Source organism: Ammospiza nelsoni, chromosome Z (genome assembly GCF_027579445.1).
Source record: "Ammospiza nelsoni isolate bAmmNel1 chromosome Z, bAmmNel1.pri, whole genome shotgun sequence".
Classification (NCBI taxonomy): domain Eukaryota; kingdom Metazoa; phylum Chordata; class Aves; order Passeriformes; family Passerellidae; genus Ammospiza; species Ammospiza nelsoni.
The window spans coordinates 77190380-77206413 of NC_080669.1; the positions used below are offsets into that span (position 1 = coordinate 77190380).

General features: G+C 39.6%; 1 protein-coding gene across 2 annotated transcripts in view; it reads right to left on the reverse strand.

The window, feature by feature from the left end:
* Positions 1 to 16034, reverse strand: part of RAI14 (retinoic acid induced 14) — an 85614-nt gene that overhangs the window by 12853 nt on the left and 56727 nt on the right. For both annotated transcript variants that reach the window (XM_059491883.1, XM_059491882.1), the window contains exons 4-8: positions 7577 to 7665; positions 5782 to 5846; positions 2356 to 2413; positions 2089 to 2159; positions 566 to 672 (exon numbers count right to left, since the gene is read on the reverse strand). In XM_059491883.1, coding sequence (XP_059347866.1) covers positions 566 to 672; positions 2089 to 2159; positions 2356 to 2413; positions 5782 to 5846; positions 7577 to 7665 — 390 coding nt within the window. The remainder of the gene's footprint in view (positions 1 to 565; positions 673 to 2088; positions 2160 to 2355; positions 2414 to 5781; positions 5847 to 7576; positions 7666 to 16034) is intronic.

Sequence of the window (16034 nt, forward strand, 5' to 3'; positions counted from 1 at the left end):
GAACAAGTGCATTTTTCACTACAAGGACGTTGCTTTTCAATAAGTTGTCTGATATTTGCACTATCTCTTCATGCAGAAAAATCTCAAATTGGCACTTTCTTAAAAAACAGCATCTCCACCATAGAGATTTACTGTATTTTTTTTTTCTTGCTGCTGTGGCTGCATTATGGCAGAAAAAGCAACCCTCACAGATTTTGCTCACAACTAGCAGTTTTAAGGATTTAAGTTGGAGGTATTAACTCATTCCAAGAAGACAGCAGCATTTTATCTGGGATACTTAGAAAGTGATGTGTGGGTGAGTGCTGTCAATCATATTTGTACAGGAATAATTTAAATGCTCTGGTATCCCAAGGGAATACAGGCAGATTAGTTTTATAGCCACACAGTTTCTGCTTCATCTTTTACTTCAGTCAGAATGCTCTAAGCATTCTCAGCAATCTGGATATGCTGTCTAGTACAGAAAGCGTTATTTCACCTAACATCAACTATTTTGGGAAGGACTTGAGAAGAAATCTTCATTTGACAGTCAGCTTTGGTGAAGAATCAACATGTTAATGTGCTGTACCTTCCATTTTTATCTCTGGTGTTGATGTCTGCTCCATGATCAAGAAGGTATTTGCAGACTTCTGTATGACCATTTTGTACTGCAAGCAGCAGAGGTATATTCCCATCCTAGAAATGCATATAAAGAAACTATGAAGTATTCCATCCACTTATAAAAACACACTGAGATTTAAAGTCAGAAAATTTTACCTTCAGATAGCAAAAATGAGGTGGTAATAGCACATTTTTTGTGGGTACCATAAACATAGCTGAGTGTGTTATAATTCCTTTCTAGTCTGTTTGGGATGATGCAAAATACAGGGAGCATCATCCCAAACAGACTAGAAAGGAATTATATCCTTTCTTCAGGGATATATCCTATATCCCTGCCTGCTTTGTACTCCCTTTGCTGTTCGCTCAATGCTAAAACACAATTATTGTGAAACTACAAAATATCTTTCTGTAGCTCCATAACAAAAAATGGTAATTTTAACTAAGTATTTGGCAAAAATACAACATTTCATGAAGTCATGGAATAACAATTTGGAAGACACCTTTAGAGGTATCTGGGGTTTCTCCCACTTCTTTCTCAATCCAGAGCTAGGCAAACTTCAAGTTTCAGCACATTGCTCAGAGACTTGTCCCATCACATTTTAAGCATCTCCAAAGGTAAAGACACAGCTCTAAGTACCAGTTCCAGTGTCTCACCACCTTCAAGGTGAGGCTATTTTTTTACTAGTAGCAAACTGGAATTTCCCAATTAGGTCCATTACCCAAATTCTGATCATTCCTTATCATTTTGTCATGCACCTCTGAAGCTGGTCTCTCTCTTTCCTATACCTGGGCATGATGTAGCTCAGGACATCTTTAAGATACTCCTACAGCCTTAAGACTGAACAAACCTTTTAAGCCTTTAAAATGCATCTGCTGAAATCTTAGATCAGATGTCTGTGTCTGTGACATATTTGTTTTCGCTAGAAAGACCAGATATATACCAAAGCCAAAACCAAACAAGTTTAAGCATCTTTATCACTTTATGCCTGGCCTGTGCTTTACAGATCCCTTCCTTTTGTCATTCTATCCGGCATCATTCCCAAAGCCAGACCTGGTTGGTTGTAGACATTTCACAGCAGTGTCTCTGAGCCTTTGGAATATATGAGGTATATTTGTTCCCCTTAGGTATGTCATGCTCTGACTGGGCTTTGTGAGCATTTTGCAGCCCTTGGCCACATACTGGGCCTCTTCCAAAGCCTTCTGGGGACACTTTTAATTATGCTTTGAATGTGTAAGAATTGATTGTAGCTACCTGTGCCAATGTCTCAACAATCAGCAAACCCTGCCACTGCGGTATCAGATTGTGAAGTGCTTCCACACCTCTGCAATGGCAAGCTGCAAAAGGAACTTCCTCCAGCAGAGAAAGCCTGAAGGTGTGGGCACAGCATTGCTTTCAACTACTGCACCCGAGATGGAGCATGGTAACCCATGAAATGAGGGTGATAAAAGCTCTGAAGTATCCGCAGTACACTCAGGAGAGGAGGTACATACCAAATCTTTGATGTTAATGGGACATTTGTGCTCACACAGGAGTTGAACTGCCTGAAGACACCCACATGCAGCTAAAACAAAATTAAATTAAATTAAAAAAAACAAGACAACTGTGAAAGTCCAGTAAACCCCAATTTCAAAATTTGTGTCCCACACTTCCACTTGCAATACTGCAGCATTGCAGTGGGGTACAGAAAGAAATTTTGGCTGATAAGCTAGGAATATCAAGCACAACAAAACAGTACAAACTTTCATCAAAGAAGTTACCTGCATAATGTAAAGCTGTTTTCCCTGAATTGTCAGTGATGTCGGCTGGGCATTTACTCTGCACAATAAGGAAAAGGAGAAAAAGCAATTAGAGAAATACAAAGAAAATAAAGCATATGTTTTATAGACAGAGTGTTTAACATCTTTGCAAAAATAATTATGTGCTGCTTCAGAGAAGAACACTGAAGGAAGGTACAGCTTCTCTCTCTACCAATCTGGCATTTCCTGTCTTCACACCAACTTATATTGAAGCCACAGGAAATCTTAATGGTTAAGAGAACTGTCCCTAAAACTGTTCTGGTTTCAGAATAATTTAAGTTAGTAAATAAAAAAGTAAATAAATACATAAATAAATAAAGTAATAAATAAATCAGTAAATAAAATCTCTTTTGCCTCAGATTTTTTTTTTTCTTTTTAACATTAGAGTAAATGTTAAAGCAACCATGTCCTAAGGCAATTTGTCCTGCATTTCATAGAACCATGCCAAGGTTTGGATTAGAAAAGACCTTAAAGATCTTCTTGTTCTAATTCCTTGCCATGAGCAGGGACATGTTCCACTAGACCAGGTTGCTCAATACCCCATCCAACATGGCCTTGAACACTGCCAGGGATGGGGCATCCAGAGCTTCTCTGCTAAACCTGTGCCTCACAGTAAAGAATGTCTTCCTAATACTGAATCTAAACCTACCCTCCTGCAGTTTGTGCCCTTGCCACTTGTCCTATCACGACATACCCAAGATACTGAAAAGCACTCTAAGGTCTCCTGGGACCCTTCTCTGCTCCAGACTAAACACCACAGTCTCAGCCTTTGCTCACAGCAGACGTGCTCCATCCCTCTTGATGACTTAAGTTTTAGCTTTCATATTATCCAGATTCTGTACTGCGTTAGTTCATAAGTCTGAACTCCATATAAAGCATTAGCAAATTCTCTTCACAGTTTAGTTAGACAAAACAATCCTATTCCAAGGATTTCCAAGATGTCCAAGGACACCGTTGCAGCTTCAGGCCCAAAAGTACAAACAACAGCAAATTGAGGAGAGCAATCTGGGAGGATGGGACTTCATAACCTGAAGCTGTGATGGGACAATTAATCCTAATATTGAATGGACCAAAACTTATAAAAATGGAAACTCGTCACCCATTGTCCATCTTGGGTGTAGCCTTGGCCAGGTTCTTGTGCTGCCCAAGGTGTATCCTTTGAAGGCCTTTCTAATAAATACCTACTTTATTCCTTTAACACTGTCCACTCTCTGTTCTAGGTAAACTCCCAAGGCATCCCTCTGATCACCTTCATGTCTCTGCTCTGTGCTGGCTCCAGCAGGTCCCTGTGGTTCCTGTGCTGGGAGCCCAGGGCTGGATGCAGTGCTCCAGGTGGGTCTCAGCAGAGCAGAGCAGAGGGGCAGAATCCCCTCCCTGCCCTGCTGCCCACGGGGCTCTGGGTGCAGCCCAGGACACGTTTGGCTCTCCCAGGTGCAGCACCAGCACTTGGTCTTGTTTAAGTTCATGAGATTCCTATGGGCCCACTGTCAAATGCTGTAAGGATCCATTAGCATTTAAAAATAAGCACCAACAATCCAGTTATATCTTGTTGCATTACAATTATCAGATGCTACTGATCAATCTAGACTTCAAAGCAATAAATAGTAATGAAAAAAAAAATTCAAATCCTTATCAAGGCTCATTTTGGTACAGAAGATTTTTGTTTTAGTTACAGCAAAGAGAGAGTATTATAGAAACCTAGGTTCATTGGAAATAGCCATCATGATCATCAAATCCAGCTATTAACCCAGTACTGCCAAGTTAATCACTGAGACATGTCTCACATCTACACAGCTCTTAAATCCGTCCAGGTGAAGAAATTTTCCGATTATCCAACTTAAAGCTCCCTGGGTGCAACTTGAGGCCATTTCCTCTTTTCTCATTGTGATATGGTCTACCCTAAGCCTCCTTTTCTCCAGACTAAACGCCACCAGCTCCCTCAGCTGCTCCTCACAGGACTGGCTCTCTAAACCCTTCACAAGTTTCAAAGCTTTTTATTGGACAGTTGGTTGCTTTCATTTCCAGAAAACAAACATTGTAACTTTTGACTTTTACATGCAGCACTGTCCCCCACACACCTGTGATTATCTAGGAAAACAGGATCACGTAGACCATTACATTGTGTAACAAAAATGTCATGATTCCGCCTGTGTAAAATAATTATTCAGCCTGTTTTAGCTCAACACCAGTCAGACACTCCTTGCACACACACTTTGATCCACAGAAGATAACCCTAAGCGCATGAATTACTGGAGGATATCACCAACAGGTCTGCACTTAGGAATGTATCCATAAACCTGCATATTGAAATGAAAGCAGAATAACATCAACAGAAGCAGGTCCTTGGCGTGAAGCACGGCTGGTTCTGAGCCGCCTGCGATGCCAGCAGCCACGGCCTGAGGGCGACGTGGATCGGGCTGAGGATGACCCTGGGCAGACGGCCTGCAACGGGGTGGAGGTGGGAGTCAGTGAAACTGGACCCTGCCTTGTGAGACACTGACAGAGGTCAGTCCCCGGACAGCTGGAGAGCCCTGAGGCAACCAGGGAAGAACAATCTGGAGGCTGGGATACAGGATCTATTCTTTATCTGCACCATCGTGTTCCAGCAGGGTTGTTAATCATTATTTCATCCGTATTCTCAGTCTGTATTAATTATTTTATCAGAGATCTGATAACTCCAAACTTCAAAAAATCTGTTCTGTTTCTCTGATCACCACCATGAAAACTTACCTGTATTTCTGAAATGAAGCTGAGATGGACAATGTCTTTGCTTACTAATACTCACCTTCAACACAATGAGACTTTTCTGTTCATCTTCACTTTTGTTTTTCTTATTTTCTCTCCCCATTCTTTCAACTCCCTTTCTAACCACTCACTGTCCTTTACCTCATTTCACGATTCTATTATTTCCATATGATTTTTGGATCTAAACTACTTTGTTTTCATCTCTTTTTTACTTTAAACTTGAAAATGTTTCTATGGTGAACAGACAGAACGCATTCCAGTGGAACATTATCAGAATCCCCCCAGAAGTGAAAAACCTTCTCCCCTGTAACTCTTAATCCATCCTAATTCCAAGTCATCCAAACACACAGACAAAACACAGGAAGTTAAACTGAAGCTACAACCACTTGAAACACAACTAAGCTATGTCAGAGCAGCTGGACATAGCAAACTGTATTTGCAGAAGATACTCAGTTTTCTATCATCCTTTCACAGTGCCTACAATGTCCTTAAACTCTTTATGTTTAAACTCTTGATGCACCTCTCTTGATGCTGAGGAGATAGAACAGTATAGAAGTGTGGTGCAGATTATTAGCACAAAATGAGTCTAATGAAAGCAAATAAAAATTTCAAAAATCAAAATTAATTTCATTTTTCTTTTACCTGAAGTAACCTCTTAACACAATCAGGGTGGCTGTTCTTTGCTGCAAGATGTAAAGCACTGTGCCCTAAAAGAATAAAAGCAAAGCAAATTAATTATTCAATCATGCCAAAGCACAGGAATAAAACCTTTCATGTCAAAGGAAAAATCTTGAATTATCTGTCTTGTTCCTATCACAACACATAAAAAGTAAGGGTAGAGAAAATAAAGTAAAAACCTAAATCAAGAAGAAAGTCTTTACCACTTGTTGTTCACGCAAATAACAGAATAATCTTAAAGTCTTAATTCATATAAAGGAGTGACACAAACATTGTATCAGACTACACCTAGGAAGAAGCAAGTCTAAAATTGTACATTATGTCTTGCTTCTTAGAAAACAATTTTCCAGTATTACACAGCCTCACTTGCACACAGATGTCTGTCGGTGTCATGATTTTTGGTATTTGGCAATGAAAGCGTGCCCAGCATCAAGAGCAAAACGTGCCAAATGCACTACCTACAAATATATTAAGTTTGTGTCACCCATGAAGTAGACATAGAAGACTCAAACACAGGCCTGCTTTGATTTGCACCTCACAGATTTCCTATTCTCTATCAAATACAGGTCTGCATTGGTTTTAATTTAGCTGAATTCATGATGATTTACTGATTATGGATTTATGATGAAACACTGAAGTCTCTCCTCCAGCTTCATCTTACAGAGCATCTGAGAAACTGATGACAAGACAGCAAAAGCAGAAATTATCCATGCAACTAAGAAAAGAAGGACTCAGGATTTAGTACTCAATAAAGACAAAGACACTTGTGACAGGAAGCTCTCATTGCAAATGGTGTGACTTTCACATAGAAGGATTTCACTGAAGAGTAGTGGGCAGACACTCTCAGGTGGAAGTAAGCAGGCAACCTTTTACTACCCAAGTGACCAATAATTCATCAGGCAAGGTGAAGCATGAATTTGGAATTACAGTCTGCATCAGGTGCATATATTCACTTATCATTACATAAAATATGAATGCTTCTTCTACTATCACAGACACTTCTTTATATATAGAGGCAAATGATTCCCACATATGACAGAGATTCCCTCAGGCTGCAGTAAGTGGCAAAACAGAACTCATGAGCCCAGCCATTACAGATCATTGCTGGAAAGACAGAATGCTGACAGGTCATCCAGGTGGCTGAGCTAGCCAGAGAAAATGCTGGGCACAGATTCTGAAGATGTGTCAACTGAAATCTATTAGGACGAGTTTGCCAGTTTCAAATTCAGCTCCCATCATTCTCCTAGCAGAGCAGTAATTAAGCACAGGACTTTTGAGAACTGAGACATCATACTTAACAGCTCTCAGCTCTGTTTTGGCCTGTATCAGCTGTTTTCACTGTGTCATAATCCTAAAGAATTGTCTTACTGCAACTCCTGTAAAGTTAATGGGATTAATAGCTTGGATAAACATGAAAGTAAAACTGAAGATCTTGATGCAACCTGTAATAATATGAAGAGGTGGGGAGGATAATTATTTTCTTCTTCTCTTTTTTTTTTTTTCACTTAAAAATAACAATTTAAAAAAATCAAGCATATATTTTATATCCGGAGCATTAGGACAAAAGTTTTTAAGGACTTTAGATTCTGAATTCTCTGTGCAGGAAAGCAAATATGCCCAAACCTGCAAGTGTTACAACTGCTTTTCCTACAGGGTGTGTGGGGAAAAGCAAAGTTGTCAAATCTGTGTTTTCACTCTGCACATTAATAACTATATAAGCAAACTGAGTGTATCATGCTACTGGTATAGAGAGACATACCTGCACCATCTTGGGCTGTCACATCTGCACCATGTGTCACCATGATCCTGAGGCACTCTGCATGCCCTTTCGTGGCTGCCAGGTGAAAACTGGAAGAGAGCATTTACAAGTCTTTTATTATTATTAAAATATCTTTTCTCTTTCATTCATTAACTTCACACTGGCAAATTCTTTCCTCCCTGTCCTGAGATCTTTTGGTATTCTTCCATTTCCTCCCAGGAGGATAATAGCTCTGGAAGTAAGATGGCACATCAGAAAGACTTTGTAGTCATACTTCCATACTGCAGGTCAGACAATGCGTTCATTTTGGGACCCTCGTTATGAGAAAGATGTTGATGTGCTGGAACATGTCCAGAGAAGGATAACGAGGCTGGCAAAGATTTAAGAACAAGTTATATGAGGAGCAGCTGAAGGAGCTGGGGATGTTTATTCTGGAGAGAAGGAGGCTCAAGAGGGACCTTATGACTCTCTACAGCTGCCTGACAGGAGGGTGTAGCCTGCTGGGGGTTGGTCTCTTCTCCCAGGTAACTCGGGATAGGATGAGAGGAAATGGCCTCAAGCTGCACCAGGGGAGGTTGGACTGGGCATGAGGAAAAATTTCTTGACTGAAAGAGTTGTCAAGCACTGGAAAAAGCTGCCCAGGGAGTTGGTGATGTTACCATCCCTGGAAGGCTCTGGGACATACTTAAGAGACAGGCAGATGTGACACTGGTGGGGGAAGACTGTTTAGTTGCTGGGTTAATGGTTGGACTGAATGATCTTAGAGGTCTTTTCCAACCTGAACAACCCCATGATTCTATGATTTTACATGGGCTGGTGTCTCATCAGCTCATATTATATACTTTATGTACATCTAGTCTCACAATTTCTAAACTTACGTCCCTAGTGATATAATACAACCCCAAAGAATGCCTGGGCTTGGGGAATTAATAAAGAAAATAGTCATAATAACTGACTTTGTTCTAGATATTTTAGTCAGAGTAGTGAGATTTAGTTAGATTTTCCCCTTTCAGGGGACAAAATTTATTTCCTCTAAAACATGATTCTGCATTTCCTTAATTAAACTACCTCAAGTTGTATTTCTGCACTGTCCTTTATAAAGCTCATCTTTTCTTCGTGTATGGGTGGGGGAAAACACTTTACTCTGAGTATCATCTGGAGAAATCAAAGCTTCTGAATATTTGGGAGACTGTGCCAGAGATGTATTTTTCCACTTGTGGTTTTGCTGTTCACCCCAAGCACTTGCTTGCTTAAACAGTGTGAAACTGCAGACGTTACCAACCACACCATGGCAGGATGCACTTCCAAGCATCAATTACCTAAGATGTAATTACAGAACAAACCAAAGAAATTATACTGAATGCAAGCCTTTTTACAGCTGAGATTTTATGTTTGACATCCTCAGGCTGGGCACATCAACATTCACAGAAGCAGTGCTACAGAGATGCTGCTGACTTCATTTTGCCCTGAAGCAGAAATGAAAGGAAAGCTTCTGAAAACAGGGAAGTTTATGTCCTCCTGATGCATAAACATATCAGTGTTGTCAAGTTTTAAGATATGGGCAGACATCCTGCTACCCATGTTGAGTCCTACCAACATCAGTCTGATGCGCACAGAGCAGTTTTTCAGTGGGAGTAATGTAAAACAAAAATTAAAGACAAAACACTTCTAATTACTATTTCTTTGTGTGTGGAAAGTTAGAACCATCCTCAAACATGCACCAAACTGAAAAAGCCAGTATTCCTGGGATGATTTCTAATACCTTTTGAAGGAGGTAATAATTTTTAAATTATGTACCCCTGTGTAAAAGGGATTTTCCCCTGGAATGTAAAAGAAACATCATAAATCACGGAGCCACATCAATTAATATATTTAGGAGTTTATATTTTGAACAACTGCTTCCTTTAAGTGTTAAAGCTAACACCAAAAGTTCAGCCTAACCAGGAAAACTTGGAACAACAGGCAGGAATGAAATGCGTATTTCAGACACAGAGTCTGTGAATGACAACACTGTGTTTCTCTAAGCCATAGACTTCTTGAAAACTCAGCAGAGAAAGAGATCTACAGACAACATCTTGCAAAGAGAGGAGAATTAATCAAAACAGGAGAAGTCCTGGACAGAATTGCCTACCAAGTACAGCAAACACCTCACTTCCTAGGAGGAGTCCTTCCTTCTACACCAGCTGCTGCTGATTGTAAATGGCAGACAGGCAGCACTTAAGCCTGGAACCTTTCTCTGCAAATATAAAAGCATTCTGTGTGTTCATCCTGTGAATTCTACTGCCATAATCAAACTGAAGAGTTAACACGTCCAAGAGCACAAGCAGCGCTGCTGCTGTCTGTTCTCCAGTCATTCAAAATCAAAACTTCATGTACTTGGTGACCAGTGCAAAGTTGTGTAAACATTCTTTGGAAGAAGTGGTTTCTCAGGCTCTGGGAAAACGACTGGGGGAGGGACACAAGAGGAGTCTGACAAATTCCAACACCTCTAATTTAGCCAACACAACATACCAGCAAAATACCAAAACATGTTCTGATACATTTGTGTAAACACAAAATACAATCAAATTCTCTTATGTATTAGGAAGACTGTGAAGCATACACTTGGCTAAGTTACATTTGACAATATTCATAGTAATAATAAATACCTGAATAATAATAACTTGGCTAAATCTGGGGCACTGAGATTTTACGGACAGACTTTATAGTACGGTGCCAAATGCAACATGAACATGCAAGTGCTAAAGAAGTTTTATTTAGGTAAAATCTGACTGCAAAAAAAAAAATCAGAGAAAATTAAAAATAACTCTTTTCAGGCTATGCTCCTATGAACACATGAATCCCACCAACAAAAACAATTCCCATGGCAGTTCTCAACAAGTCATCACACACGCAGATGTTTTATTTCACAAAGAACGGCTTGCTGTGTGTCTCCTCTCTGCATCCTTGTTCTGGTACTATCTCTAACATAACCCTGTAGTGAGATATTTTTTTCTTAACAGTCTCAAAGCAATTGGAGGGGAATGGGGGATATGGTTACTTAACTGCAGATTTAGAAAACAGAGTCCTGCTCTATAAGAGAGAACAACTCCAGAATGGAACGAATCTATTACAGTCATATTTAAGCTAAACTATTAGTGTTGGACAAACCCTCCCCCTTAAGAAGCAATTCTGATTTTAAAGTTAAGAGTGCCTGCTTTGGTTTGGGGTTTTTTTTGTGTGTTTTTTTTTTTATTTAGTTTTTTTTTGAAGGTGTTTTGAAGTTTAAAAAAAACCAACCAAACAAAATAGCCGACTCAAAACAAACAAAGAAAAGCCCCAAACACTTGAGTATTAAATACTGAAGAATCCTATATAGCAAGGCAGGCTCTTGAAACAAAGAAGACTGTAGACAGTCATTTCAGAATAATTCCTAACAAGCTACATAATTTCCTAAAATACTTGAGGCAAAAACTGCAGGTTTCCAAGTACTGGAGTTCTCACCATCTGGATGCCTTAAGGAGTGGCGCATTTTACTTGCATCTCCTATGAATAAACTTTCCTTGATATGAAAGCAAACAACTTTTCCTTCCATTTCCTGGTTGGGCAATGACTAAAGTAAACAAAAACAAACATGTAAGACTTCATTTGGACCAAGGGCCACACTGGGGGTTGGATTCTCATTCAGCTGAAAATCCCATTACAACATAGTTCATTTTCCCTTCACAATAGGTAAGCTGTTACTGCCACTTAGAGCCACATCTTGATAGCCCAGCCTGAACTGTTTTGAGATAGATTACTTTTATTGCTGTAAATACTTTTATTGCTGTAAATTGCTGTTCTTCCTGAGGAGCAGGATGGTCTCTTTTTATTGTATCCAGACGTTTCAGTGAGCAGAGGAGCAGCTACCATTCCCAGTGATTCAAGACCCACCTCTGCGGCAGATGGAAGATCAGTAGGTTAACATTGCTTTTTCCTACTGGGAGTGTATAGGTCTCATATTTACGCAGTACTTAACGAGAAAAGGTGAAAAATTATGTTAGTTGTGAAGGATGCAAAGCCCAGTTGGAGTTAACAGACTTTTAGAGAGAGAGTGAACTCATTTCATGAGGTTCAGGTTCAACTGAAGGCTATCACCTTAAAATCTTGTCAGGACCTCAAATTTCTTGACCTGAAATGTTACTCAAATAAATACCCCATGTTGACAGAGGCATTTTATGATGCCTGCTGCCTGAACAGAGGACACAGTTGTGTATGACATCCCTAAACTACTCTGTAGCAGCAGATTTTTTACAGATATGTCACCAGGTGAAGCACTTACATCTGTCCTAAACAGCCCATGCCTTATTCAGGGCAAATGACCTTTTCCCCATTTTGGTCACCATATTAAACCAGTAAGGGAATGAAGACTTCTTTAACCAGCATCTGACAGACAAAGCACAAGAGTTCAGATAGAGCAAGTCTTTGACAAAAGACCAAGAATGAGTGTTTCCAAAAATTATTTAAATGTCAGTCTAACTCAAATGAAAAAGGACTGTAATTTTTACCACTCAGCTCACATAAAACTTTTCTTTACAAATCATTACACCATAAGTAGAAAGAAATAATCCACATTTAGGGGTTAGACTTGTAAAACTGTAGCTGATGGCAATTGCTAAGGTGGTATGAGCAGTAAGACATGGCTCTGCTATATTCAGGTTCTCTTCTTAACCATTTGCAGATCTGCTTCCTGCAAATCCTCTTACTGAATGGTATTTTGACAGCTGGCTTAAAACAACTGGGTGGTCCATATATCTAGGGGAAGTGCTGTAAAAGTAAAGGGAAACGTGATAAAATCAGAAAAAAATAAATATTAAGTCTTAATTTAAGACAATAACCTTCTAACAAAGAAATTATCATTTGCAAAAAGAAAAATGGGGGGGGGGGAAGCAGAATTACATCCAATCAGAGGGTTCAATCTCTGTTTGGCAAGGTCATGCTCCAGAGGTTTTTTTGGGCAGAATTAGCATTCTCTGCAACAGATTTTCTCCAAGGCCTGAAAGCACTTCAACACACTACTTACCAAAATCCAAAGCCAATAAGGAATTTGGCTGAACTGTGGATGCTAAGTGAATATTGTATTTGCTATTTCCTATTATGACAAACATGGAAACCAGTCAAACTTATATGCAAACGTATAATACTATTGTTCTCTGCAATTTCAATCTGAGTGCTCTGAAAATATTTTAAGTGCAATAATGTTTGAAAAACACTACAAACTCATATACACTCATTGTCAAGGTTTATTTTGAGTAAAAACATCCCTCCCCAAGGCAGATCATTCTTCGTAATTTTCTAATGGATGTCAACCCATTGTTGACTTTTAAAAAGTCTAACTTGCCTTCCAACAATTTGATGATTTATAGTTTCCCCACCAACCAATACCTTCACACAAACAAACAAGAATGATAAAGATACAAAGCTGCATAGAGACCATGTAGTGCTGATTAAATAAAAGAAAAAATAGAAATTGAATACATTTAAGCTTTGCTACTACCAGATCAGACAGGCAAGCAATTCACAAGCTATCTCAGAATATCAGCTATCAGTCACAAAGTGACTTATTGATAACCTGGCTGACTTTCTGAACTAACTAGAGCTTTTATATATTTTAGAAGCAGCACCCAGCTTACAGTGCTATCCCTCAAGGCCTCAACTCCTCCTTCAATAACAACAGCTAAAATGAACACAGTAGATGATATCCAGCTTTTGGTTGCTTTCCACCACAGGCTGAGTGGCAGAAGCACCAAGACCTGACCTGAAGGAGAAAGGGCCATGAGTTACCACTAGAGCAGCACATTCTGTGCATGAAGAGAATAGCTGGTGTCACACAGGAGGAAGTCCAGCGTGGCCTCCTCTCACATGTAGCACCATGACCAGTCACTGTAGAAGAATATGGTTTACTGATCAGTGAAGGGCTTGAGATTTTATCAGCATTAAAACAATTTTGAAAGTAAGCCCTTTTTGACACACCCCAAACCTAATAATAGAGAAATTACCATCCTCAGATTAAGTGATTGGGAAAGCTCCACAACAGTTCTGAAGTGGGAGGTGTCTTCTGCATTTCTCTGCAAGCCCTCTCTGGGTTGTACTTCCTCCTTGCACCAGCACAGGCAGGCAGGTAACTACGTGGCTGGTGAGCTGGCACAGGAAACAAAACCAGCTGGAAACCAGAGCTGCCTTCCTCTGCTTCATCACATAGCACAGAGGCAATCTGCCCATGAAAAATAAGGAGCAGCATGTAGAATTCACCTTAAACCTAAAATTAAACCATTCATGTTCTGCTACGAAAGTCAAAGGGAACTTCATCTTTTTCTGACTGCATTACCAAGATACTGTCACTCATCTTAGACAATATATATTGTAGACAGAACGAGTAATTTAGTTATGGAGGAGCCATACTGATGTCTGGCAGATCAGACCGTCTTAAAAGAAAATCAGACATCTACAGGTAATCACTATCAATACTTACCAATTCCTTGGGGATTTTTATTATTTTCTTTAAACAAATATAAATTACAGCTTCACACTGCACCCATTTTACCTGCTCCCAAGAGCAACTGTAAAAAATGTGGCTTTTCAATAATGGTGGCATTCCATATCATTATCTTGTCACTTGCATCCATGCAGCCAAAAGAGTTCAAAAATTATCTTAGGAGGAAGAAAGGAAATACTTTTTGTTTTCAAATCAGAGCTGGCACCAGTACAAGCTGAGAAAATTATGTTTTTAGAGTTTTAAAACATTCAGTCAATGTGTTGCTGCAAACAACTTCTAGAGTGCAGTGCAAGATTTTAAGAAGTTGACAGAGGCAGGTATGGATTTACCAAGAGCTGTATGAGATTATTTTCCCCTCTCTCCCCTTTAGCACCAGCCACAGTAAAGTGAAGTGCTGCACAGCCTGTATCCTTCTATTTTAATATGAGATGGCATCTGCCCGGCCCCAGTACACACAGAAGCATCTGACAAAAATCCTGCATGCCCCTTTTGTGTTAGCATGTATTTTGGGACAGCTGTCAAAAAACCAACAAAACCAAAAAACCCACCACTGAAACCAAAACGATGCAGTTTTCCTATAAAGTTTCCATCTTTACATCATAGCATGAAAAGTCTTGTTTCAATCATACACACCTCAAGCTACAGGACATTAATAAAAGGCAAGCCTCTTTAATGGCTGTTTTCTTATAGAAAAGAAGCAATTGCATCATGCAACAGAGGAGCTGGCAAGCTACAGACTCCTGATTTTAGCCTTCAAACTGAGCAAAATATCCACCCAGCTGCTCTTCAGAGAGATTTCTGGGATCCCCAGCAGCTTTATACTTTTCATTCTCAGGTTGTGCTCTAGCAGCTCCATTTTCACATATGGTTTTCTTTGGCAAACTCTATTACCACATTAACACAAAGTCCCACTTCAAGTCTGAAATCCATGGACTTTCCTTCCATGTACCATTAATTGTAAACACAAGTGCTCACAATTTAGATTTACCACATAAAGTTTCTTGAACAGTGTCTATTTTAAAATTCCTCAGGAACTAATGTCAGCAAAATGCAACAGAGATTCTGCAAGCAGAAGCTTCAAGGCATTCCTAGATGTTGACAGAAAGTCTGAAATTTAGACATTCTTTTTATTTTTGGAGTAGTAAAAAGTAGTACTTTTTAAAGCAGTGGTTTTTAAAAGTAAAAAAAAAAAAAAAAAAATTGGAGTTGTAGGGTAGAAAAATTAGCAAAGTATGACGAACGACGAAGTCTCAGAAAGCGTAAAGAGCCCAGAAATCTGTGCAGCGTGGCCTGAGCCTCCAAAGCCAAGGAAGGCAGACAAGTAGGGAAGATTACTCCTGATAGTTTCTTTAGGACCACATTCCATGTATAAGGTCCAAACAGGTGCTCAGATACCTTCTCAGTACTCATGCCCAATGGCACATCATCTTTTTAGCATAGGGGGAAATCCCTGAGGATGTGCCCAGGTAAAGACAACTTTCTTCCAGAAGCTGGGTAAGACCATCTCGCCATCTTCAGCCCTTTCAAGGCCCAACAGAGTTCAAAGTTAAAATTAAGCCTAAAGATGAGAGCAACAATTACATCCTCCAACACAACTCACTTGGTGTTGCTGCCTGTTATTGCAGATAATCACCTTTGTAAATGGGAAGTCATGAACATTAGAGTAACTTAATCCCAAACCATGTTGGCATAACAAGAGGCCAGGAAAAGGTTCAAAAGAGTAAAAGCAATTGCATAAAGGTTAATCTAAACCAAATATTTTTGTAGCATGAAAATCCAGCAAGACTTAAGAACTGGATCTAGTTCTCCAAGAACAGATGAGCAGAAATATCCTTATGAACCTGAGGGATACTGACAAGTGATAGCTCAGGATATGTTGTCCTTGATGTTTCTTACCTTTTAGGCTCATAATACTTCCCATCTCTTCAGATTTGAAGCAACTGT